Source organism: Urocitellus parryii, chromosome 15 (genome assembly GCF_045843805.1).
Source record: "Urocitellus parryii isolate mUroPar1 chromosome 15, mUroPar1.hap1, whole genome shotgun sequence".
In the NCBI taxonomy this organism is placed as follows: Eukaryota; Metazoa; Chordata; class Mammalia; order Rodentia; family Sciuridae; genus Urocitellus; species Urocitellus parryii.
This window is the reverse complement of record NC_135545.1, coordinates 1538100-1564086: the sequence shown is the minus strand read 5'-3', so window position 1 is coordinate 1564086 and position 25987 is coordinate 1538100. Positions and strand designations below refer to the sequence as shown.

Below are 25987 nucleotides of genomic sequence, written 5' to 3'. Positions count from 1 at the left end.
CACTCCTGGGCTTCAAGGGCTTGGACTCAGGCACCCCTTGGCAGCACCTGAAGGTCCCTGCATTTGTCACTGGGGCCCTGCCTTCTCACACCCTGGTTTTTTACTTCTTTAAATCTTTAAGCCATTTGTATTCTTCTAATATTTAATTTCTAACTTTACATTAAATTCAGGTTCTATTGTTCTCAAAGAAAGCTAGCTAATACAGAAGCTATAATAGAAAATGATTATCAGGCTATAAAGAAGCAGAGTGTAGATCAAGAGACAGAAATTGGTCCTGAACTTGTGATCCTCCTGCCTCAGCCCTGAGTAGCTAGGAATACAGGTGCGTGCCATTGTGCCCAGCTGCATCCCCAGGCCTTTGTGTTTTGAGACAGGGTCTTGCTAAGTCACTGAGGGTCTCACTAAGTTGCCCAGCTGGTCTTGAACTTGCGATCCTTCAGTCTCTGTCTCCTTAGTCCCCGGGATTCATGCATGTGCTACCATGCATGAGTGGGAAAGGATATTTCTTACATAGCAGGATCATAAGTTCATTGTGCATTAGGGACTGAAAGGCACCTACCCAAAACTGAAAGTGATGTGAGGGATGCTACTTCCAAAATCGTTGTGATAACTTGTTTTATAATGAAATCATATAATGAAAAGTCACAGCTCAAGGCTGATTGAAATTATGACCATAAGAAACTGAAGCCAGACCTTTATGTCTATGCTGGGAAACGTCTCTGTTTCCAACCATGGCTTCCCTCTGAAAACCAGACCTGTCAGCAGGTGCCTTTGGCTGCTGAGCTATGATGATGGATTCCCAGTGCCATCTCCATTATGTCATGCAATAAGGCTATCAAGAAGGACTTAAGGGGTTGGGATGTAGCTTAGTGGCAGAGTGCTCACCTAGCATGTGTGGGGCCCTGGGTTCCATCCTCAGCACCACACAAAGATAGGTAAGTAAAGGTATTATGTCCATCTACAACTAAAAGGTATTAACAAAAATGACACAAGGATCTTAGAAAACTTTGACCCTCCCCATCCTTAAGAAACCTACTAGTTAATTCTTACCTTCTCCCGTTTTGACTGAAAACTTAATTGTCCCTCAACAATATTGCTGGGATGGTAGCCCAAAACCAGAATTCAACATGACCTGTAATGTGGAATACAGAAAAAAATTAATATTCAGATATATTTACTATCCTTACTATCCTTTACCAGTCATGCCATCAGAAATGTATGATCATTTCTCAAAGTGTATTTAAAGTTATAAATTACTCTGCACAATATCAAGAACCTGAGGGCCTTGAAGGCTTTACCAGCCTGGAGGGGCCATGTCAGTCCTGAATGTCAGTTGCAGTGAGGCCAGCAGCCTCCCTGTTCATCCTGGGGCTGAGGAGCACCAGCATGTGAGGCTGAGGCCCGGTCTCCTCCGGACATGGAGCCTTCCCTTCCTTCTTTTGTGTCAGCAGCTGGATTACAGGGTGGCAGGTAACTGCAAGAAGATGGTGGAGTGGTCATGATCAATCTTGAACTCCAAAAGGTTCTGATTTCTGGTATTTGCCCTGCATTGAGCATGTGTGAGGCACTGGGTTCCAACCCAGCAGAACACCGACTACTCCACCGCAGGGCACTCGGTCTCACCTGTGCTCAGGAGTCACTGGCCGGGGGGCTTGGCACTTGGGGAGGGCTTGTGGAGGAGTCCTTACTGGAGGGTACTTTACACCAGATGCATGGAGGTCCCCAGGTCACAGGTGGGTTTGGCTAAGGGTATCTATGATGTGACTAGAGGATCACAAGTCTGTGCTTCCTTTTCTGTTGTCCGGAGTTGGCTCCGGGTTGTGACTGCCTGGCATATCCTGTTCCCTGCCCACACTTGCTTCTAGTTGTGGCTATAAACTTTCTTTCCTGGGAATAGAAGTGACATGTTAGTTGGGACCTGGTTACTGAAAACAGGATGTTCTGTCCCACTGGGAGAACAGTCTATCTTATACAATGACAAAGCTGAAAGATGGGAGACCTCCGTGTCTCTAAACCAAAATTTGGAGGAGAGCAGTTGCTCACCTAAGACCACCAGCAATGGATTATTATGAGAAAAAAAACTTATATTTTGGTAAGGTATTGATATTTGGGCTTCAATTGTAATAGCAGTCACTGTAATTCTAATCAATATGGTGTTTGACAACTGACTTTCTATTTTAATTCACCAAGTCATAGAAGAAGAGCTGTGACGGTGTTATCTACTGTTCCTAAAAGAGATGACCCCTGAGTGGCTCAGAGAGACAGCTGTTGACCATCCCAGTTCTGCCCCTAGGGAATCCAGGCAGAGCTGAGCGAGGAACCTCTAGTCCAGGGTCTTTTCCAAAGCCGTGGTCATGCTGTCCGCCAGGGACGCAGTTATCTGAAGGCTTCATTAGAGGAGAATCCAACCTCCCTAACTGTTGGCGGGCCTCAGTTCCCTCTGGCTTGGGGTTGGACGGTTCCTTTCCATGTGCGACCCTTTACAGGGCCGCTCCTAACATGGTACATGGTGTCCTTGCACGAGATGGGCAGGAGGAGAGATGGGCAGGAGGAGGGGCCCCGATGTAAGCTGGGGTCTTTCTGTACTCTGGATCAGAGGGGCAACCCCTCACCTCTGCATCTGCCTGACTGGATGGAAAGGAATGCCCAGTGCGGCCCACTCTCGGGGAGGGCTGCCCAGCGGTGTGACCGGTGTGACCATCGGGGGCAGCGATGGTTGGGAACCCAGGGCGCGCAGCCCGACGCGTCCTGCGGGCCGGAGCTACCCTCGCGCGGCCTCAGGTCAGGCTGAGGGCGGTGTCCGCGGGTCGACCTCTCGGCCAGCTCGGCCGAGCCGTGGCCAGGCGGAGGTCGGGGACGCCTGCGGGGTCTCGGCCGGCGGTGCGGCTCCCAGGCCTCCGCCGCAGGGCGCTCAACACCCGTCCTGCGGCGCCGCGGGCCGGCCGGGGAAGGCAGCCCGCGCCTCGGGGGCGCTCGCTGGGAGGCCGGGCAGTGCCGGGTCGCCCTCCGCCCGCGGACCGCGTCCGAGCACAGTGCTGGCGGGCAGGAAATCAAAGGCCCACGGGGAAATCTCAGTGCTAGCGGGCGCCCGGAAGTCAGGCGCGCAGCCCAGGCGTCCAGCTCCCCGCCCCGTCGGGAGGAGAGCCCGCCGCCCGGGGCCTCGCGTGTCCCGCGAGCGCCTGTGTCCTGGCCCCGGCCCGAGAAGCGCAGCCCCTCCATCCGGCCCGCCCGGAGCGGAGCACACAGGCGCCCGGCTTCCCCACTTCCGGCCGCCGCCTCCGAGACCACACTTCCCAGGGCACCGAGCGGCAGGACACACGCACTTCCGGCCGCCACTGGAAGTCTCGGGTCCGGGGGCTGAGCGAGTCTGGCGCCGTGGCCGGTCCGGGCCATGGGGAGGGGCCGAGCGGGAGGTGGGAGCTGTCGGCGGGGCTCCGGGAGGGGTCGCCCCGGGTGCCCTGCGTCGTCCCTGTGGGCCGGAGCCTGGGGCCCTGGAAGGCGTCGCGAGGGGTGGCGGCCGCGGCCTTTCCGGCTTTTCGGGCTCACCCGCCTGACGGAGGGGCGGCGCAGGACGCGTCCCCACGCCGCGGAGACCTGGGAACTCGCCGGAGCTGAGAGACGGTGGGTTGGGTGCGCCCCAAAGAGTGGAAATGGAGGCCTGGGCGCTGTCCTTGGGGTCCGAGTACTGGAGGAGGCTGTCCCTGGCCTCCAGGGCTGGTGGATGCCGGAGTCCGCGGGGTTGGTGGCTCACCTTGGTCCAGAGCGTGGAGCGAGTTCACAAGGGGACCGTGACTCGCAGCGTCACCTCACCAGGTGTGCCCCCCAGTTCAGGTGGTGGGCCCAGGGCGCCAACACGAGAATGCTCCCCGTTACGGCGTCCTCCGGGTCCTCGGCTGCTCTAGCACGACCCTGTCAGCGTTGAGGATTTTCCTTCTGGGGTCCTTGTCCCATCCACCAGGGAATTGGTCTGCGGAGGGACGCAGGGTTCGCACTTCACCTCGAAATGCGGAGCGATTCCGTCTCGTCCCTGGCGTAGTCACCTGCGAGTCAGTGCCAGAGACCATTCCCATCCTTCAGACTTCCTCTGTCACTGTCTCCAGGTCATTAAAGAGAGGGGGACAAATTGCTGCTCCTAGCCACCTAGCCCTTGTTCTTTGCTTGCTCTCCGCCGTGGGGTTAGAATGGCTAACCTTTGATGAGTGCCTCTGTGCCAGACCTTGTTGAAGACCTCTGGGAGTGTTAACAGCAAAGACACGACTTTATAAAGTGGGGACCACCTGTCCTTACAGATGAGGATGCCAAAGCAGGGAGAAGATAAGTGATCACTAATAAGTTGAAGAACCAGGATTCAGATCCAGGACAGGCTGACTCCAGAGCCCCTTCTAGGATTTTTTTTTCTTTCCTCCCGGTGCTGGGGTTTGAACCCAGGGCCTTGCATATGCTAGCACAGGCTCCTCCACTGAGCTCCACCCCCAGCCCTCCAGAGCCCCTTCTGTACTGTCCCTCAGTAACTGTCTGCAGTAGGTATTCCCAGCCACTTTTGACAATTGCAGAAACACCTGAGAACTGGAAGTAATTTTTAAGAGTTCAGATCTTCAAACTTCCACTTAGTGAGTTTGGAGATTTGTTAAACTTTATGGTTCTAAGTAAGAGTTCATTCTTATTATCATCATTATAGTATCCTTTTAGAAGGCAATGGAATTTTGGGAAAGAAGCCAGAATTCATTTAGATACTGTCCTCTTCCTGATTAAAAGAATGGCTAAGGTTATCGAGGAACTTCATCAAAGCTGCAGTTTGCCTCAAAAGCAAAACGAGAACTTAGGTCTCATGACAGTTTTGTTGGAACAGTTTTCTGCACTCAAGGATGTTTTGTCACATCAAAGGTAAGGCCTCTCTCTGGGAACAGTGGCATTCTCCAACAGATTCATCATGTAGAATCTGGACAAATCCTGGTTTCTTGCAAGAGGGCATATTTTCTGGTGTCAAGCAATTAATTTGTGTGGTAGAGTCAGGAAGACTTAGGTTGTTGACTGATTCTTACTATTATGAGCTGTGTAACTACATAAAAGCTCTCACTTGCCCAGAGACTTCCTTTGTAAAATGGTGACAATATCCTCTACTTTGATGATTGTGGAGATTTAAAGAGATGATTAATATATGTAGCATACCTCATAAATCTCTGTTAGTGAATAGGTGGCTGAGAGAGAGAGGCACGAAGAGGGACTGGCTGTGTTCAACCTGAAAACCCAGAGCAGAGGGGAACCCTAGTTGTAGGCTACAAATTCTCCTGTGGGTATCTGGTCTGTGGAGATGGAGTGGGGATGGGGGCAAAAGCAAATGCGGCTGAAGGTCAGGGAGGGTTTCTAAGCTGTGATTCCTAGTGCTGCCTGGTCTCTCACAACTCTCTCCTCTTTCAGCTCTGTGCTTGAGGCAAGGCCCTTTTCCAAATAAAGAGCCAGCAAGAAGTGGAGGTGACAAGAACTGAACTTGTTAAAGCCATGTGCCCGGTGAGTTAGTGATCCCTTTCTCCCCACTAAAGTCTCACTTTTCCTGATTTTGTTCAGTTTGTTTTTTTCTGAAACTTGTCTATTTAAGAGTTCCAGGCAGGCATGGTGGTGCATACCTATAATCCCAGCAACTAGGAGGCTGAGGCAGGAGGAATGCAAGTTCAAGAGCAGCTTGAGCAACTTAGTGAGGCCCTGTCTCAAAAAACAAAACAAAAACAGTTCCACCTTGGAGCCTGTTTCCCATTTCTTGCATTTCTGGTGAACGCTGAGACTTCAGGGATAGACTCAAAGGGTCCAGTGGACTCTCAGAGGTTCTTCCTCTTCTTCCTCCTTGGTGTTTATGTTTTCCATTCAAGAAATGACCAAGTGTAAGCCCTTTCTTTGTACTTAGTCTTTCTTTAGGCATCTGACGAAGCAGAAGAACAGTTCTAAGGAAATTTTTAATAACCACTGTGTCTGGCCCCTAAGTCTCTGTTGTGGCTCCCCAAGAACTTGTAGTTTCTTAGAGAAATGGAAAGGCAGTAGACACATATGATGTGATAATGTTGTGGAGTGGTGGGAGGGCCGCTGATCCCCCACAGTGCTTCCAGGGGGAATGGGAGGAAAGGGACCCCTTCCTGGACTGGCGAGGACCACACATCTGTCAAGAGGGCTCTTCTCCCTCTAGCTCTCACCTCTGCAGAGGGATCCTTGTGTGGGATGTGACTTGTAGACCTGCTCATGCCCAGAGGGGAAGGGTTGGGAGGATGCGGCAGAGGAAGGGTTCCTGAGTCTCATCTTGAAGGCAGCAGAGGTCTACAGTCACAGGTGGGATGCAGGTCCCCCTCCCACCTGACTGTGCAGCCTGGGTCATCTTAAAATGCCAGGGAAACTCTACATCCTCTTTTCTCTCCAGGGTAAACACCACAATATTTAATCTGCCAGTTGTTGTTCCATTGGTAAATTATGGTCAGCGTTTTGCTGTTTAATTGTGTTACAGTGATTACTCTTGTGGTTGAATTTTTGCTGTCATTTCTGATTATTTTCTTTGACTAAATTTCTAGTTTTTTATTGTTTGTAGATTAGAGTTCTCAAACTTACTTTACTTTAATATTATTTTTATTGTTAACATTTTTATGACCAGTAGTAGAAGCTTAAACTTAAGTTTAATATAAATTAAACTTAATTTATATTCTGAATAAACTGATAGTTCCGTCAGCAAAATGATTATTATTATTATTTTTTTTACAAGTCTGGCACCAGAGATTAGGACTTTCAATTTGTTCTAATGTCACTGGAGCAAAAATCATAAAACATTTTGCTTTCCTTTACAACCTCCTAATACAAAAATAAAACAAAAAACTATTTGTACAGAAAAAAACAGTTTTGTGTGTGAGATGAAACAATATAAATTCAAAACTTACAGATAAGGGTAAGCTGTATCAGTCATCTCTTTAAAAAGTTCATGTGACCATCCTGTCATATCCAACAGGGTACCTCCTTTTGAAATGTCATCTGTGTGGATTTCCAAGTAGACCATAGGACTGTGCACTGTCTTAGAAGGTCCTCAGAGGGCTCTGTCATTCAGAGTTAAAAACCCCGGAGTCCTTTCTTTCAAATGGAAGAGGGACAGAAGAAACTGTTCAAACCCTGTCTTCTTTCCTTGTGGCTTTGGTCTCCTCCTCCCCCTGTCTCCTTGGCCACCAACCCTGCCTCAGAAGCCTCTTCTGCTTCTACCACGACCCGCAAGGCCACCTTTCCCTCTAGGCATGGCCCAGTCCAAGGTAACTTTGTGTCCATCAGTTTCCCGTCTTCCACAGCCTCGTTGGCGGCTTTGGCATCCTCTTCACTGTTGAAGTCTATAAAACCAAACTCTTTGGAGGACCCAGTTTCCTGGTCATTGACTATCCTTGCAGGAACAGAGCAGTCAGATGATTCCTTTAAGGCTTCTTGGGTGGTATCCTCAGGGCGACCTTTGACAGCGTTTTCAATGTCTGGCTTCCTGCATTAGGCCATTCCCTGGGTCCTTGCAACTCCAGCCTAATTACAGTACCCTCCATTTCCCTTTTATTACAAGAATTTAAAGCTTCTGTTGCATCTTCAAAGAAGCAAACTCTACAAATGCATACACTTTAGATTTGCCATTTTGGTTCTGGGGTACTTTGATAAAAGTTGCCTTCTCAAATACTTCCTGAAGAGTTTCTTCTGTTGCAGGGTAAAAGAGGTTGCTTAAAACCAGAGTTTTGATCACCACTCCAAGTGGTGTTCTTTCCACCTCTGTAGTCTTAATTTTGACCTTTCTCTTCCAGTCTAGTAGAGGGAAGCAAATTGCCCGTCCATCGCTGTCCCCTGCTTGGCTTTCAAGGTTTTTTCTGCATCACCTTCTGTCTTAAATTCCATGTGAGCAGTCCCTCTCCTTTCCCCATCCTTGCTGACTGATCCTATCCTCATGGCCTCTTCAGACACTTCTTTTAATTCAATCTGAGTGACTTTGTAAGGGAGATTTTGGGCCAAAAGTGTTCTTGCATCTTGATCTTTCTCACTGTCTTTTCCTTTTGGTTTCTCTGGTTTAATTTTAAGCAAATTTATTATTATAAGAAATCATCAAATTTAATATATAAACTTAGAAAATCAATCAAATAAAAATAATTTGGAATTGTTCAATTATTTTTATTTTATTTTATTTATTTATTTGTGTGTGTGTGTGTGTGTGTGTGTGGTGCTGAGGATTGAACCCAGGACCTTGTGCATAGAAGGCAAGCACTCTACCAACTGAGCTATATCCCCAGCCCTCCATTATTTTTTTTTTTATAGCAAAGACATAAAGAGTGATTCATGGTAATAGCATGACAGTTTTTCTTAGGTACAATGCCCCAAAAGGTACACTGCCATTGGGACTTGTTCCTTGGATCATTTAAATACATCCATATTTCTTTCTTTAATTCCTTTCTTCCTTCCTTTATTTATTTACTTAGCAGTACTAGGGATTGAACCCAGGGACACTCTTACCAGTGAGCCATATCCCAGCCATTTTTTAGTTTTTATTCTGAGTCAGAGTCTTGCTAAATTTCTGAGGCTGGCTTCAAATTTGTGATTCTCTTGCCTCAGCCTCCCAAATCACAGGGATTATAGGGGTGTGCCAATGTGCCCAGCTAAATATTTTAAACAACATTGTTGTTCATTATCAGGGAAAAATAAATTTTTTTTTGTGGTGCTGGGGATTGAACCCAGAGCCTTATGCATGCAAGGCAAGCACCCTATCAACTGAGCCACGTCCCTGACCCAGGGAAAACATTTTAAGAGTGGCATAAAGGTTTGTAATGTGGACTCTGGAACCAGACTGCCTGGGTATGAATTCTAACTCCACTAAATGCTAAGTATGTCGCATTAATTTCAGTTGTTTAATTTCAGTCTTCTCAAGTGTGCAATGTGCGTGGGCTCTCTCTTGTCCAGTGAGAAGGTCCACAGAACAGGGTAGAGGAGAGTGTGGTTGCAAAGTCACTAATCACGACCTCTGGAGACCAAGCAGGAAGCAGGTCTGATTTTATTGCACAGTTACCATGCACATATATTCAGGCAGTAGCTAGGCAGAGTACAGGCAGCCACCAATGCAATTTCTGCCAACTGTCCTTGCAGTGACCAATTGAGGAGTGGGCCATGGAGCAAGCACAGGGAGTGCAGCACGGGGCCTCACACCCAGGGCCTCACACCCAGGGCTGTGCCTACAAGGTAAGCGGTTTGCTGCTCAGGCACCTAGCAGGAGGGGAGTGGCCTGCCACTCAGACACCCTTAATATGCCATGTATGCAGTACTCCATGCACTTGTCCCCACAAAAATGGAAATAGTAATTGTATCTAATTATAGGATTGTTGTGAGGATTAACGAGTTAATATGTTTCAAGTGCTTATAAAAGTACTTGGTATATGGTAAATACTATGAACATTACCTAAATAAGGCATCATTTGATTATTGTTGAAGAACTAAGTTCTTTGTGTATATGACACATGTACATGTATGTGTAAGTTGAACTTATGTTGAAACACAAACCTAGAGAAGGTTGGTTGGAACTTGTAGCCAAAACAAAATACAAAATGTCAACATTCTTCACAGTATTTAAAAAAAAAAAGTCTCCAAAGGCTGGGGTTGTGGCTCAGTTCCAGAGCCCTTGCCTTGCGCCTATGAGGTTCTGGGTTTGCACCACAAATGAATGAATGAATGAATAAGTAAATAAATAAAGTTATAAAAAAACATAATATCCAAAATGTCTAGCCTCCCATCTAAAATTATTCAGCTTACCAAAAGACAGGGGTAATCCCATCTAATTCACAAAGGAAGAGACAGCAGATACATCAGTGTGATCTGTTTTAAATACTCTAAAGCACCTATTATAAAATGGAAAGATAAAACATCTCAGGAGAGAAATGGAAAATGTAAATAAGAAATGAAAAATATACTAATCAAAATTAAACCTACTGGGTGGGCTTAAAGGGAGGATGGAGGTGACAGAGAAGAGAGTTGGTGACCTTGAAGATGAACAGGAATTGTCTCATGTGAACAACAGAGGAAGAAGGGGCACGGAGCCTCAGAGCCCTGTGGGATGGTACCATTGGGATCCCAAAAGGATGAAGCAAGTGGAGTGGAGGAACAAATATTTGAAGAAACAGTGGCTGAAAATGTCTCACTTTGGTGAAACTTATAAACCTGTGGACCACTGAAGTCAACAAACCCCCACATGGTAAACTCAAAGAAATCCCTACCTGGGAGCTTCAGAAAAAACTGCTGAAAACTAAAGACAAAAAGAAATCTCAGAAAACTGCTAGAGAAGCACAGTGCGTGACATGCAGGTCAGAAGTGATTGGAGTGACTCTGACTTCTCAGAAGCATAGAAGCCACGTGACTGTGAACCCAGAATCTCAGGTCCTGAGAGTAGCCTCCAGGACTGAGCATGGAATACTTTCTCATATGAAGGAAATCTAAGAGAATCTATTGTTAGAATTCTAAAAGAATTGTTCAGACAGATCCTCTACCAGAGGGACTTTGGAACCTGAGGAGTGAGGATATGCGGTGGAAGGGGTCTAAGCGGAAACCAGTCATCTGTTCTCCTGAGCCCTGGCGAGGCTTCCTCCACAGGACTCGGGGCTGTCTTGTGTCGCTCCATCCTGGACCTGGGTGACTTGGCCTCGGGGCTGTCTGTGTCGCTCCATCCTGGACCTGGGTGGCCTGGACTCGGGGCTGTCTTGTGTCGCTCTATCCTGGACCTGGGTGGCTTGGACTCGGGGCTGTCTTGTGTCGCTCCATCCTGGACCTGGGTGGCTTGGCTTCGGGGCCGTCTTGCTGTCTCTCCATCCTGGACCTGGGTGGCCTGGACTTGGGGCTGTCTTGTGTCGCTCCATCCTGGACCTGGGTGGCTTGGCCTCGGGGCCGTCTTGCTGTCTCTCCATCCTGGACCTGGGTGGCCTGGACTTGGGGCTGTCTTGTGTCGCTCCATCCTGGACCTGGGTGGCTTGGACTTGGGGTTGTCTTGTGTCGCTCCATCCTGGACCTGGGTGGCCTGGACTTGGGGTTGTCTTGTGTCGCTCCATCCTGGACCTGGGTGGCCTGGACTCGGGGCTGTCTGTGTCTGTCCATCCTGGACCTGGGTGGCCTGGACTTGGGGCTGTCTTGTGTCGCTCCATCCTGGACCTGGGTGGCCTGGACTCGGGGCTGTCTGTGTCGCTCCATCCTGGACCTGGGTGGCCTGGACTCGGGGCTGTCTTGTGTTGCTCCATCCTGGACCTGGGTGGCCTGGACTCGGGGCTGTCTTGTGTCTCTCCATCCTGGACCTGGGTGGCCTGGACTCGGGGCTGACTTGCTGTCTCTCCATCCTGGAACTGGGTGGCCTGGACTTGGGCCTGTCTTGCTGTCTCTCCATCCTGGACCTGGGTGGCCTGGACTTGGGGCTGTCTTGTGTCTCTCCATCCTGGACCTGGGTGGCCTGGACTTGGGCCTGTCTTGCTGTCTCTCCATCCTGGACCTGGGTGGCCTGGACTCGGGGCTGTCTTGCTGTCTCTCCATCCTGGACCTGGGTGGCCTGGACTCGGGGCCGACTTGCTGTCGCTCCATCCTGGACCTGGGTGGCCTGGACTCGGGGCTGTCTTGCTGTCTCTCCATCCTGGACCTGGGTGGCCTGGACTCGGGGCTGACTTGCTGTCTCTCCATCCTGGACCTGGGTGGCCTGGACTCGGGGCTGTCTTGTGTCTCTCCATCCTGGACCTGGGTGGCCTGGACTCGGGGCTGTCTTGCTGTCTCTCCATCCTGGACATGGGTGGCCTGGACTTGGGGCTGTCTTGCTGTCGCTCCATCCTGGACCTGGGTGGCCTGGACTCGGGGCTGTCTTGCTGTCTCTCCATCCTGGACCTGGGTAGCGTGGACTCGGGGTTGACTTGCTGTCTCTCCATCCTGGACCTGGGTGGCCTGGACTCGGGGCTGTCTTGTGTCGCTCCATCCTGGACCTGGGTGGCCTGGACTCGGGGCTGTCTGTGTCGCTCCATCCTGGACCTGGGTGGCCTGGACTCGGGGCTGTCTGTGTCGCTCCATCCTGGACCTGGGTGGCTTGGCCTCGGGGCCGTCTTGCTGTCTCTCCATCCTGGACCTGGGTGGCCTGGACTCGGGGCTGTCTGTGTCTCTCCATCCTGGACCTGGGTGGCCTGGACTCGGGGCCGTCTTGCTGTCTCTCCATCCTGGACCTGGGTGGCCTGGACTTGGGGCTGTCTTGTGTCGCTCCATCCTGGACCTGGGTGGCCTGGACTCGGGGCCGTCTTGCTGTCTCTCCATCCTGGACCTGGGTGGCCTGGACTCGGGGCCGTCTTGACTGTTGCTTCATGCAGCTGGATAAAGTCCCAGAGTTTCAGAACTATTTACTGAGTGTCAAGCCAGAAACTGTGCCTGTTCTTCTTGGCCTCCTTTCCCCCTCCCTCCTCTTTTCACCATGATCATAGGTAACAATGTTTGAATGATTATCTTGTGCCAGGCACTTTATACCTGTTCCTCCATTTAATTTTCACAAGGCTGCCATGAGGTAAGTACTAAAATAATTGTCATTTTTTTCAGATGGGAAAATGGAGGCTCAGGGGAGTTAATGTACTCGGCCAAGATCACCCAGCTAGTCGGTGCCAGAGTCTGAATTCTTTGGAGTCGAATTCTGGTTGCACTCAAAAGTGGTATTTATTTAAAACTCTTACTTATATGTTGATACAAGCAAAATCATAGAAGAAAGGGCAAACCGTGGGCAACCACGTGGTGGATGCCTGTAGTGGCCAGTGCAGTCTGTGACCAAACAGGCTGCCCAGCATGGCTTAGCCACCTGGTCTCCTGATGCCTTTCAGCAGAGTATAGAAAGACAACTTTCCAGATATGTTCCTCTCTCCTAATGCAAGTATATTCTTATCTCAAGAATCTTGCTAGGCGGTTTTTCCTTTCATTATTTAGGCACACCTCTTAACATCTCAAGATCACTAAGATTTCTTGGAAACATTGTGGAGATGGAAACCATGTTCGGCAGTCAGTCCCCTTTCTTGGAACTCCCTCACAGTCCCAGAGCTCTTTAGTTTCTCCCTGTGGAGATTCAACCTGCTCCTAACGTGGGTGACATTCTTTAGCACTTGGTTGTCTCCTGTTGTGAGTGTGATCAACGCTGTTATGGGAGAATGGACTCATAGAGTTGTAAGTGAAGAATGGAGAACAGCTCGTCCTTCCCCAGCAGGTACAATATGAGTAGGCGGAAGAATCGTCCAGTAACTTCCTGACGGGGTCATTTAGAATCTGGGCACAGTGACTTACCCCCCGTGGGAACAGGACGCCCGTTTCCCAGAGAACACATGGTGTGGTGAGCACTGACTGAGCAGGACCATGTTTGTGTCATTTTAGAGCTTAGTGACTTTCTCAGACGTGGCCATAGACTTCTCCCAGGAGGAGTGGGAGTGGCTGAGCCCTGCTCAGAGGAGGCTGTACAGGAAGGTGATGCTGGAGACCTACCAGAGCCTGGTCTTTGTGGGTGAGTACCGTGCTCTTCCACCCCTGCCCAGCAGCTGGGCCTGCCTCTGTCGCCTGTCGCCTTTGCCTCAGTGTCCCTCTTCTTCAGGGCCATTGGCCCAGGGTCCTACTCTCGACTCTCCACAGTGTAGCCGATTTCATGTCTCATATGCAGGTCTCTGCATTTCTAAACCAGATGTGGTCCACTTACTGGAGCAGGAGCAGGAGCCCTGGACGATGCCAGGAGAAGCAGTCAGGGGCCTGTGCCCAGGTGAGTGCTGGGTGGTGAGAGGCTGAGTCTGTCCTCGAGTGTCTTCGCTGGTGTGTGTTGGAAAATCCCCTCACTCCCTCTCAAGTTGACACTTCTAGTGCCGTGTGTGTGTGTGTGTGTGTTTTGCTAGGAATTGAACCCAGGGCCTTGTGCATGCGAGGCGGGCACCCTACCAACTGAGCCACATCCCCAGCCTCTGATCCCTTGTTTTAAGAGCTCTTCTCTTCCCCACTGATGCTCTGTATGCGACAGGGTCTCTTTCCGGACTTGATGATTTCCTAGTTGTGCTCATGTTGTTATACTCACCCCTGCCCTTAAATATTTCTGAATTCTTTGACAAATTCATGTTTTTTTTTAAATTTTTAAAATATTTTCTTTTCTTTAAAAGATGATTTATTATGTTAACATGTATAATAGCTATAGTCTTTCTTCTGCCTGTAATTATTTTTCTCTTTGATGTTTCTTTTATTATTCTTATTTTGTTTATTATGTTTTTTTTTTTTTCTTATTTGGCTTCATCCCACGCTACCTCTTGATTGGAAATATTTTTAGTTCTATAAGTTGTTACCTCTTTGTCTATATATTTTTTAATCTGTATTTTAAACTTTATCCACCTGAAATTCAGAATATTTCCCTTGGTACTCCTAAGGAAGATGGAGAAATTAGTTCACGAGTGTTAACTCTTTCCATGTGTCCCATCCTTTCCCCCTTGTACTGACTGGCATTTGGGGCTGTTTTCTTCAGAAAAATTTTTATTTCCTCACTTTGTGTTAGAGCGGTTTTTCTGGTTTAGAAACTTAGATAAAAGACACAAAGACATGGGGCTCAGCGGTAGTACACTTGCCTGGCATGTGTGAGGCACTGGGTTCAGTTCTCAGCACTGCGTATAAATAAAGCAAATAAAGGTATGTCAACAACTAAAATATATGTATATATATATGAATGAAGTGGTGTTTGCCCATAACCCCAGCAACTTGGGAGGCTGAGGCAGGAGGCAGGAGGATTGCAATTCCAAACTACCCTCAGCAACTTAGCAAGGCCCTAAGTAACTTAGTGAGACCCTGTCTCAAAATAAAAATAATAAAGGGCTGGGGATGTGGCTCAGTGGTTAAATGCCCCAGGGTTCAATCCCTGGAACAAAAACAAAGAAACAAAAACAAAAGAACTATTGGAGGGGAATGAGCCTCATCTGAGAGAGTCAAAGTTTATTCTGTGGCCTGTTGTGTGACCTCTTCCTGCTTTCAGTTCTCAGAGTTTCAAGAAGAGGATTGTTGGTAAGTCACGTGTGGCCATAACTATGCACATTAATTGACAAGTAATTAAATAAGATCAAGGTAGTAGAACAAGAACAAAGTGAATTTAATGAAAACCAAAATAACTCACATATAGTGACTTCTGCTTCTAAAGATAAAAGTGGGAATAAATGATTATAAAACAGATCTGATGCAAATAAATCAAATATGTGCCTCTTTAGAAAACCAGTAAAATATAAAAATCGTCAGGACAAATGATTGAAAACATAAAACCCCACAAATATATAAGGAAAAAAACAATCATATGCATCTGCTTTCCTCAACCCTCTAATTAATTTGAAAACCTGGATGAAGGAGAATCTAAAGTGGCACAGCTGACACCATGAGAGAGAGCATCTGAACAGACCATTTCTGCCAGCAAAATGCAAGAAATCGTCTGTGGATGCCTCTCCCAAGAAAAGAGGTCGCAGCCTGAAACAGTTTTGTGAGTCTATCTAAGAGACCCTTAAAGAAAATATAACCATCATCTGAAACATTAGTTTACAAAATAAAAAGAAGAGCTTGAAAAATGATTGATGAACACAGCATAATGTTTGATGCCGAAATCTACCAAAAGCACCAGAAAAAGGAAACCACAGACAAATTCCGATTGTGAGTGTTGGTGTGAAATCTTGACTAGAAGGTGCCGCAGTAAGTACCCCGGCCACACAGGGTCTGTCCCGGAGTGCTGGGGTGGCTGTGTCATCTCAGCTGGCTTCACAGACAGCAGACGCAGGTGCTTCCTGTGGGCATCAGGGTTGACTCACATGCTTCCATTTTGAAGGTTTCCATTCTTCTAGCACTGCATAAAGGACACATTTGTTTTCTTACTACCTTTCAGACCTGGAGTGTGTGGGGGTGACCAAGGAATCATCTCCAAACTGGGACATGGAGGAGGAAAAATTATCCCAGGCTGCAGTAATGGAAAGACTGACAAGCCGTGACCCTGAGTGTTGTGCACATTCTGGGGAAGACTGGAAGTGTGGACCCTTGCTGGACAGGGAGCTGGTAGGTCAGGAGACAGTCACTCATGTAGATACCCATGTTGAGAAAAGAGACCGTTCTACCAAATCTGGAACCCATTGTCATCAGAATACAGTGTCTGATATAACACAGATTGTTCCCATGGGGCAGAGAAGGTGTGATTTTGATACAGATAAGAAAACACATTCAGTTCCCCAAAAACCCAAGCAAGTCTATGGAGAAAAGAAACTTTTGAAATGTAACCACTGTGAGAAAATGTTCAGCAAAGTTTCGACCCTTACTCTTCATCAGAGAATTCACACTGGAGAGAGACCCTTCGAGTGTGCCGAGTGTGGGAAGGCCTTCAGCCAGAACGCTCACCTCGCGCAGCACCGGCGGGTCCACACGGGGGAGAGGCCGTTCCGCTGCCCACAGTGCGCCAAGGCCTTCGGCCAGCCCGCACACCTGGCGCAGCACCGGAGGGTGCACATGGGGGAGAGGCCCTTCCAGTGTGTGCAGTGCGGGAAGGCCTTCGGCGACCGCTCCTTGCTGGCCCACCACCGCAGGGTCCACTCTGGGAAGAGGCCCTTCGGGTGCACGGACTGCGGGAAGACCTTCAGGCAGAAGGCCTCCCTGGTGCGGCACCAGCGGTACTACCACAATGGGGAGAAGCCCTTCCACTACGCGAACTGCGGGAAGGCCTTCACGGACCACGCAGGGCTCCTCCAGCACAGGAGGGTCCACACCGGGGAGAGGCCCTACAGGTGCGGCCACTGTGGGAGGGCCTTCAGCCACAGCTCGTCCCTGACCGTGCACCAGCGGGTCCACACGGGGGAGAAGCCCTATGCGTGCCAGGACTGCGGGAAGGCCTTCTGCCAGAGCACCCACCTTGCCCACCACCGGAGGGCGCACACGGGCGAGAAGCCGTTCGCGTGCCAGGACTGCAGCAAGGCCTTCAGCCAGAACTCACACCTGGCGCAGCATCGGAAGGTGCACACCGGGGAGAGGCCGTTCGCATGCCGGGCCTGCGGCAAGGCCTTCAGCCAGGTGACACACCTCGTGCAGCACCAGCGGGTGCACACTGGCAGAAGGCCCCACGAGGGTCCTGAGTGTGGGAAGACCTTCGGTCAGAGGGCATCCCTGGTCTGTCATGGATGCCGTCACACCGGCCAGCAGCCTTTCGAGTGTGGCATTTGTGGGAAAGCCTTTAGCCATCCTAAGTCCCTGGCTCTGCATCAGAGAGTCCATGCGAGAGAGGCCGCATGAGTGGAAGGACCGCAGCAAGGCCTTCAGCCAGGTGGCCCCTCTAACGCGGCGTCAGAGGACCCACACTGGGGAAAGGCCCTGTGGGAAGGCCTTCAGGCAGAGTGCGCATCCTGCCCACCATCAGCGCGCGCGCTCCGCAGCCGCCTCCCCAACCCTTCCCCGCTCCCTGGCTTGGCCACCAGGACCTCGTGCCTCTAGACTGCGGTTACCCAATTTCATTTGGACTTCTACAGTGTGACACGATTCCAGCTCAATCTTAAAATAAAAATACATGTTCCTGTTTCTTTTCCATTTAAAACACTTTAAAAAACAGGAGGTCACACAGTCCTGACATACAATTGGCACTACATAAATGCTAGTCATTTAGGTAAAAGTTTTCTTACAACTATTTTCAAAAAAGAGAACCATAGGTCAAGGTAAGAAACTTGCGGCTTTAGAGCAGACTGGAACCTCCACTCTCCCCGAGTCATGAGTACTCTCAGAATGAAAGGTTCCCATGCATAAGGTAACACGTGGCTCCCCTCTTCTGTAAGCATGTAAGTGCAGGCAGCAGCCCAGGTGTTCTTTCCTCACCTGCGACTTAGAATAAGCCAGTTAGAACAGAAGCTTCTGGAAACACACTGGACTAGCCAGTGGGTAGTGTTAGCAAAACTGAGAAGGAAGCTTCAATAGGTTAGTAGCCATGAAAGAAAACACACACACACACACAGTAGCACAGACAAGTTCTGGAGTATTTTTATGGCTGTAGAAATTGAAATACTATAATAATACCAAGGTGTATGCCTTTAATCCCAGCGGATTAGGATGCTGAGGAAGGAGGATTGCAAGTTTTAGGCCAATCTCAGCAACTTAGTGAGGCCCCAAGAAACTTAGCAAGACCCTGTCTCAAAAACTAAAAAGGGCTGGGGATGTGGCTCAGTGGCTAAGCACCCCTGGGTTCAGTCCCCAGTACCAAGACAACACCAAATCCCCCCTCCAGGGGAAAGAAAAAACCTGCATTAAAATTTCCTATCTTGTTCCTGAGATTGACAAGACATAGCCAAACAGAAATACTGCAATTAATTCTGAATATAGATCTTAAATTTTTAAGATAGTAAAACGTTTCCAGGTGCAGTGGTGCACAAGTATAATAATCCCAGTGGCTTGGGACACTGAGGCAGGAGGATCTCAAGATTGAGATCCTCAAAAGGGTGGGGATGTAGCTCAATGGTAAAGCTCCTCTGGGCTCACTCTCCAGTATCACCAAAAAAAAAAAAAAAAAAAAGTTGGGAAGGCTAGTCATGCTTCTATATAGAAATACTCAGGTAAAGCTATTTCTCCTCCAGTTAAATATGTAGATTCATTGGTATTACAATATAAATCCCAACATTTTTTAAGGTGTCATTCTTGAGTCCAACAAATCTGCGTAGATTTGTGGTTATAGAGAGGAATGTAGTTTGGGTTAGAAATTAGCCATCATTCAGTTGATGTTAACTGAGCACTTACTAATGTGCCAGGCACAGTTTTAGGTAGTGGAGATGTTCTGGGGTAGGAGATAGACAAAAACTGTACCTCACAGACTGGTGGGAGAGAACAAAAGCTTAAATACTATTTGACAAACACAAGTGCCACAGAGAGCCACCATCTAAGAAGGCGCTAGGGAGTGCTGGGTGTGGGTGCCTGCTCCTCAGACACAGGGGCTGTGGAGTGAGAGGTGTCAGGGTCCCTCGTGTTGAAGGGAGAACTGGGACACAGTGATGGAGAGGCTGTGGGGGAATTTCCTCTTGGTAGTAGCCCTGTTGAGAAATTATTCACATGCCATGCAATTTTGGATAAGACCTCCGTGCCGCCATCAGCAGAAGTAAAGAGGAAGCCTCCAGGCATCACTGAAACTAACAATGCGTGGCTCTCAGTGTATTAAGAGTTGTGTCACTGTCACCACAATTTTAGAATCTTGTCACTCCCAAGTGAAGTCCTGTGCGCTCTAGCAGTTAACCTATCCCTGTAGGGGTATTTTTTTCTGGAGCCCCAAAGCTCTTGGGTCTTCTCTTGGATGCTGTGAAGGAAGCTCTTAACCAGAGCACCTGGCTGCTAGAGAAATGGAGATTTCCAGCGCTCTCTTCCTCCTCCTTTTTTTTTTTTTCCCCCTGTCTTTATTTAGTGCTTGGGACTGAACCCAGGGATGCTCTACCACTGAGCCACATCCCCAGCCCCTTTTTAATGTTTTGAGACAGGGCCTCACAGTTGCTTAGTGCCTCCCTGAGCTGCTGAGGCTGGCCCTTGTACTTGGGATCCTCCTGCCAATCTCCTGAGCTGCTGGGGTGACAGGTGTGTGCCACTGTTCCTGGCTCAAGCTCCTCTTCACATCTGATCCAGGGGACAGGCTACAGGATGAGCAGCCTCATGCAGAGCATATATAGCCTTCAGATTTCCTGTGGATATGAAAAATGATTGTTCATTGCAGTGTAGAAGAGATGGATTGATTAAATGGTATTGGTACCCTAGCTCACTGGAAAAACTTGACCTGTACTTTGTACACTAATGGAAACCTAAAAGATTAAGGTTTTGAGTGTAATATGTCAAGTACAAGAAAGATGTAGAATAATATTTCTATACCCTTGGTTTGAGTCAGATCTTAAGCATTACACATAACCCAGAAGCTGACATTAGGCTGTACAAAATTTAGGAGGTGAGAGAACTAATGTTTGCCATGTATGTAACAAAGGGTCATTCCCTGACTCAAAGCACCGGTACAAATTGGTAATGGCAACATCTGCAACTTAGGACCATGAGAAGCTAATTCAAGTAATGTATGTGCTTTCCCCCAACAGACCAATTTTAAATAATAGAAGAATGATAATTCCGGGATAGGTGAGTGCATGGGAAGTAGGAAGTCCACTGTTTGTTATGCGTACATACTACTCGAATCCGTATTTCTCAGAAACAAAAGTGTACAAGCAGAGGAAAACATACAATGGCCAAAAAATCAATGGTAAACTATTAGAACACCTGAGTGCCCATCACTTAGAGTATGAAATTTCATGGTGTATTCATTCAGTAGAATCTGTGCAGCTGTTGGGAAAATAGATGTAAATGCACATATAGACATGAAAGAGAGCTACGTGAAAACGACACGGAGGGGACATTGCGCGGTACAGTACAAACTCGGCATCGGAAACACGATGCGGCTCTGAAGGCGCCTTCTCCATGCAGTGTCCCTGGCCTCCGTCGGCATCTTTTCAGCTGAGTAACTGGCCATGCTCTACCGCGTGGTTCCCAAGGACCTGGCCAATCACATTCTTGCTGGAGTTGGAAAGGCAGTTGGCACTGCTCTCTCCTTTTCAATCTTTGGTACTGGGAATTTTGAATCCAGGGGTGCTGCACCACTGAGCGGCGCTTTCTTTTATTTGGGGGCAGTGCCTAAGTTGCTGAGGCCGGCCTGGAATTTGAGATCCTCTGGCCTCAGCCTCCTGAGGTGTCACCGTACGTGGCTCTCTTTTGGTATCTCAGGAAGGCAAAACTGCACCAAGTTGATTAAAGAGCTGATCTGTTTTCATTTTCTATTTGAGAATGGGGCAGCGTCGTGGAGAGCTGAGGCGAGGAGTGGGTCGGGCTTACACGAGGAAAGGGCGGGGACAGCAGACCCCAGTGGGCCAGGGGTCCGGTCACTTTCTCCGTGAAGGGCAAAGCTCAGGGCACGTCCCAGGACTGCCAGCCCGGCCTGTGTCTGCACCTGGCCCTCCCGCTCGCTCCTGGCGTCCGGGGAGCGCGGACGGCCCGGCCCGGCCCCGGCGGCGGCCTCCGGGAGAGGTCTTCAGCAGCTGGGCTCCGGGCTCCTCTGCTCCTCGGTGGTTCACACCGGTCCTATCAAGAAGCCGTCCTCCAGCCCAGCCCGCCGGCACCGCAGCCGGCCCGCCCTCCTTCCCCAGCTCCCTCCCGCCGGCCCTGCCCCCCCCATTCCTGCCCCTCACGTCCCGGTCCCTGCGCCCACCGCGCCCCGCCCGCTTGTCACGGGACCGCGGAGGCCTCTGGGAGACGGGGGAGCGCCCTGCGGCCTCGGCTCCGCTCCGGTTCGCCTGGCCGCGCGCGGGCTTCTGGGAGGTGTAGTCCGGCCTTGTCCGCGCAGGCGCACCGCGGCCTGGAGGGCCTAGCGGGTGGGTCATTGTCCTGGCACGTTTCGCAGGTGAGTCCACCCTCTACGCGGCCGAAGCGATCCGGCCCCGGAGGGGACAGACCTGCAGGGAGAGGGACGAGTATGCAGGAGAGGGCGTGCACCCGGGGAGAGGGACGAGTATGCAGGAGAGGGCGTGCATGCGGGGAGAGGGACGAATATTCAGGAGAGGGCGAGAGGGCGTGCACGCGGCGAGGAGCTGCTTGCGGGGAGAGGGCGTGCACGCGGCGAGGGGGCGTGTACATGGCCAGCGGCTACTTGCGGCGAGGGGGCGTGCACGCGGCCGGGGGCGGGTGTAGGGACTAGGGAGGGAGTAGAAACAGGTGAGAGCGTGTTTGTTCAAGGTTCTGCAGTGTCTCAGTGCAGGCCTGCTTAGGGGACTGGGTGGCTCTGCCTTTGTGTGTGCGCCAAGGTCCTTCTTACACAGACACTTCATCAGAGTCCTCTCTGTGTGAGGACGTTTCCGCTGGTACCCTGGGCCCGAGTCTCTGGTGTGATCTCTGTCCATGGTGCCTCTGCGCTGCCCTCTGGGTGTCCACCTGTGTCTAACTTTTCCTTCTGTGTCTGGGGGAGCGGGAGTGTCGCCTGAGTGTTTCTGGGTATGAGTGCCTGTCTGGGTGGGTGCACACGGGCAGGTGCGTGTGCTCCTTCCACGGTGTGTGGGCGCCTGAGCCGGGGGCCTAGAGAGCCACTGCCTCCGGCCCACACTTCTCCTAGTCCGCCTCCCGGCCTCCCCCTACTGTCCCTGGCCTGGCGAGGAGGGGCTGGAGGGGCGGGTCCTGGGCATGCAGGGAGTGTGTGAAGGACCGCGCGCGCGGGCTGCAGCTTCTCCCTCTGCCTCCCAGGGGCATGCATGAAGGGCCACTTGCTCTTTTCCCACAGGGGTCCTCTCTCCGGTCTGGGCACTTTTCCAGGGCTCCTGAGATTGTCTTACACACGGAAACCGAGGCTCCGACCTTAAGGGGCCACCCAAGGCTGCGCCCAGGCATCCAGGTTCCAGGGCCCCCTTTCCCTTTCTGCTCAGCTGAGACAGGTTACAGGGAGGCTCCCTTTGAAACTGGACGTGAAAGAAAGGAAGGAAATACCCGGAAGCTCAGGGGAAGAAGGGGAATGAGAAGCCGCTGAGTTTGCAGCTCGTGGAAGCCACACTGAGTGCCACCTCACCCGCTGCGCTCCTGGCCACGTTGCTTCTAGGGCTACTTTATGACTTCTGGGACTCTTTTCTGTTCATGGGCAGCTTGCGCCATTAAAAAAAAAAATCAAGTTATATTTGTGATTTCATGAATATACAGTTCAGGTTGCCGTAGATTAACCTTTTTTTCTTATGATTTTAAAATAAATCAGACTTTGGCAGGCCCTGCAGGTATTATGGGGCCCTGCTGTGTGTGGACAGGTTAAGTAGACTGTGGTCACTACCATAGTCCAGCCAAAAGAACCAGTGTGACCTCAGTGCCAGGGTGAGTGCTAGAGATCATTGACCCAGAAGAGATACAGGTTAAAAATTAAATTCTGTTAAAAAATTCACGATGGGACTCTAAGCTTGCTGCACCCAGGGGCACAACTCAGAGGAATAGAAAGAAAAAAATAATTAGCAGCCCCCCTCCCCCACTTCCATTCCACACCTCGAGGTACCAGCCTGGCCTTGCCCAGCACTTCTGGAAAACTGGGCACCACTTAGTAAAACCATGAACACATGGATAGGAGCAAGACTGACTTCTGCTCTCCAGAAGTGACCTAAAGTGACCTGTTCTCCTTGTCAGAGGCCCCTCCATTTATGTGACCTGTTCCTTTGGTCACGGGGTTCATTGGTTTCCAGTCCCCCACCTGCCCCAGTGCAGGATGGAGCCCAGGGCTTCACATGATAGGCAGGGCTCCCCCCCCCCCCCCCCGACCTTATTTCCAGTCTCTAGTTGCCCAGACTGGCTGGAGCTTGAGATCCTCCTGCCTCAGCCTTCTAGGAAGCTGGGATCACAGGCCTGTGCCTCGGACTGCGCAGCTACTTTCTGCTTCCAGCTTGGCTTTCAGGATAGCGCTCTTCTAGGCACACTACCTGTCCCCCTAGTCACTCATCAGGCTCGCGTGCTCGCTCTCTCTCTCTCTCTCTCTGCGCTTTACCTCTGAGGCACACCCCAGCCCTTTTTAATATTTTTTTAAAGATGGACACAGTATCTTTTCTTCATTCATCTTTATGTGGTGCTGAGGATGGAGCCAGTGCCTCACGTGTGTGAGGCAAGCGCTTTGCCGCTGAGCTATAACCCCAGCCCCTCCTTTTTAATTTTTTGAGACAGGGTCTCACTAAGTTTCTGAGGCTGTCCTCACACTTGCTCTCTTCCTGCGGCACCTCCTAAGGACCTGAGGTTAAGGCTGTGCCACTGGCCCAGCACGTCCAGGGTTTCTGTTGGTTGAGGTGGTTTTACGTTTTGTTTTGTTCCTGGCTCTGGGAGCAGTGCTGCAGTGAACTTGGTGTATTCCGTGTGTGACTTCTCATAGCTGTGGCAGATCCCAGGGTTGTGTCCTGCCCATCACCTTCCAGAAGGAGGGTGAGGACCCCCACCCCTTCAGCAGCCTGTGGGGAGTCCCACTTCCTGGTCCCTTGCCCCGTAAGAGGTGGCTCTGTTCTTGAGTCAGCGCTGTATCTGGGCATCTCCTATGTGACAGATGACCTAGATTTCTGAGATGCCATCCAAAACTGCTAATCCTCTGCTCCCCCGGGGACTTGTGTCTGGGGGGGAAGACAGGTGACCCCCTAAAGGTGGCACTGATGGTGTGATGAAGTGTGCTGGCAGAAGACCCGAGTGGCTGTGGCTGAAGGGCTTAGGGCCTGGAGCGGCTTCTCCAGGTGACCTCTGAGCTGACCCGAGGCGCTGGGTGGGACGAGAACCCCGCAGAGGCAGAGGCCATTCCCGCACTCCCAGGCCTGGCGTGGTGCTGTGGCTCCTCTTGTCTCAGGGGTTCTTGCCCTGGAAGCTGGTGGGAGGCTCGTCTGAGCAGAGCACTTGCCTGGCATGAGTGAGGCCCTGGTCCAAGCGCAGTACCCCCGACAGGGTAAATGCTGCTTCTACCCCCCAAGTGGCAGCATTCAGCTCCAGGCTGGCCAGGAGTCCATGCTGAGTGATGACATCTTGATAAGCTCCCAGTGATTTTGGTGTTTGGGACATGGCAGTTGCTGAAGGTGCATCCTGGAGGGGGACTGGGCTTTCCCAGGTGATCTCCAGGTTGTAGGTGTTCAGGGCAGCCCGGCTCAGCCAGGGCACACGGAGCACCGATTCTGTCAGAGGTGACACAGGTGCTGAGTGCCCCATCTCCAGAGGCCACTGGTCCTGGCAGGCGAGTGTGGAGGACTGTCTGGCCTCCGGGTGTTGCCCTGAACTGTGCCAGCTGTCCTGGGACTGTTGGTGTTACCCTGACCTGTGCCAGCTGTCCTGGGACCTGGGTGTTACCCTGACCTGTGCCAGCTGTCCTGGGCCTGCGGGTGTTACCCTGACCTGTGCCAGCTGTCCTGGGCCTGTTGGTGTTACCCTGACCTGTGCCAGCTGTCCTGGGCCTGCAGGTGTTGCCCTGACCTGTGCCAGCTGTCCTGGGCCTGCAGGTGTTACCCTGACCTGTGCCAGCTGTCCTGGGACCTGCAGGTGTTGCCCTGACCTGTGCCAGCTGTCCTGGGCCTGCAGGTGTTACCCTGACCTGTGCCAGCTGTCCTGGGACCTGGGTGTTGCCCTGACCTGTGCCAGCTGTCCTGGGACCTGGGTGTTACCCTGACCTGTGCCAGCTGTCCTGGGACCTGGGTGTTGCCCTGACCTGTGCCAGCTGTCCTGGGCCTGTTGGTGTTACCGTGACCTGTGCCAGCTGTCCTGGGCCTGCGGGTGTTACCCTGACCTGTGCCAGCTGTCCTGGGCCTGCGGGTGTTGCCCTGACCTGTGCCAGCTGTCCTGGGACCTGGGTGTTGCCCTGTCCTGTGCCAGCTGTCCTGGGCCTGCGGGTGTTACCCTGACCTGTGCCAGCTGTCCTGGGCCTGCGGGTGTTGCCCTGACCTGTGCCAGCTGTCCTGGGACCTGGGTGTTGCCCTGTCCTGTGCCAGCTGTCCTGGGCCTGCGGGTGTTACCCTGACCTGTGCCAGCTGTCCTGGGCCTGCGGGTGTTACCCTGACCTGTGCCAGCTGTCCTGGGCCTGTTGGTGTTACCCTGACCTGTGCCAGCTGTCCTGGGCCTGCAGATCTTGCCCTGACCTGTGCCAGCTGTCCTATTTCTTCAGCTTCCTTTAAATCAGTCCCTGATTCTTCTTCCTCCATCAACAGTTTTCAGTGGCCCCCTGGACTGGTGTGAGCAGAAGCTGTGTGCTGTGAACAGGGAGGCGCAGACCAAATGGCCGGCCAGGTGACTGTCTAGGTGGAATGTCCTGCCTGGGTCGGGGTCGGGGTCAGGGTTGGGGCTGGGGCCTGGGCCCTGCTTTCCTTTTGTCCTAAGGGAGTTCAGGGAAGGGGAGGTGATGACCCAGGCTGTGGCCACTGGCCCTTTCTGAGCATGTGGAACCCGCCTGTGAGGGCCTGGACAG

The 25987-nt window shown here is 51.0% G+C and overlaps 1 protein-coding gene across 1 annotated transcript; it reads left to right on the top strand.

The window, feature by feature from the left end:
* Positions 1-3361: 3361 nt before the first annotated feature.
* Znf470 (zinc finger protein 470) lies at positions 3362-17561 on the top strand. The gene is given in 6 exon segments (XM_077792859.1): positions 3362-3621; positions 5419-5508; positions 13393-13519; positions 13673-13768; positions 15902-17273; positions 17275-17561. Coding segments are annotated over 5 exon segments (1857 nt in total). The 5' UTR covers positions 3362-3621; positions 5419-5499; the 3' UTR covers positions 17528-17561.
* The last annotated feature ends 8426 nt before the right edge of the window (positions 17562-25987 follow it).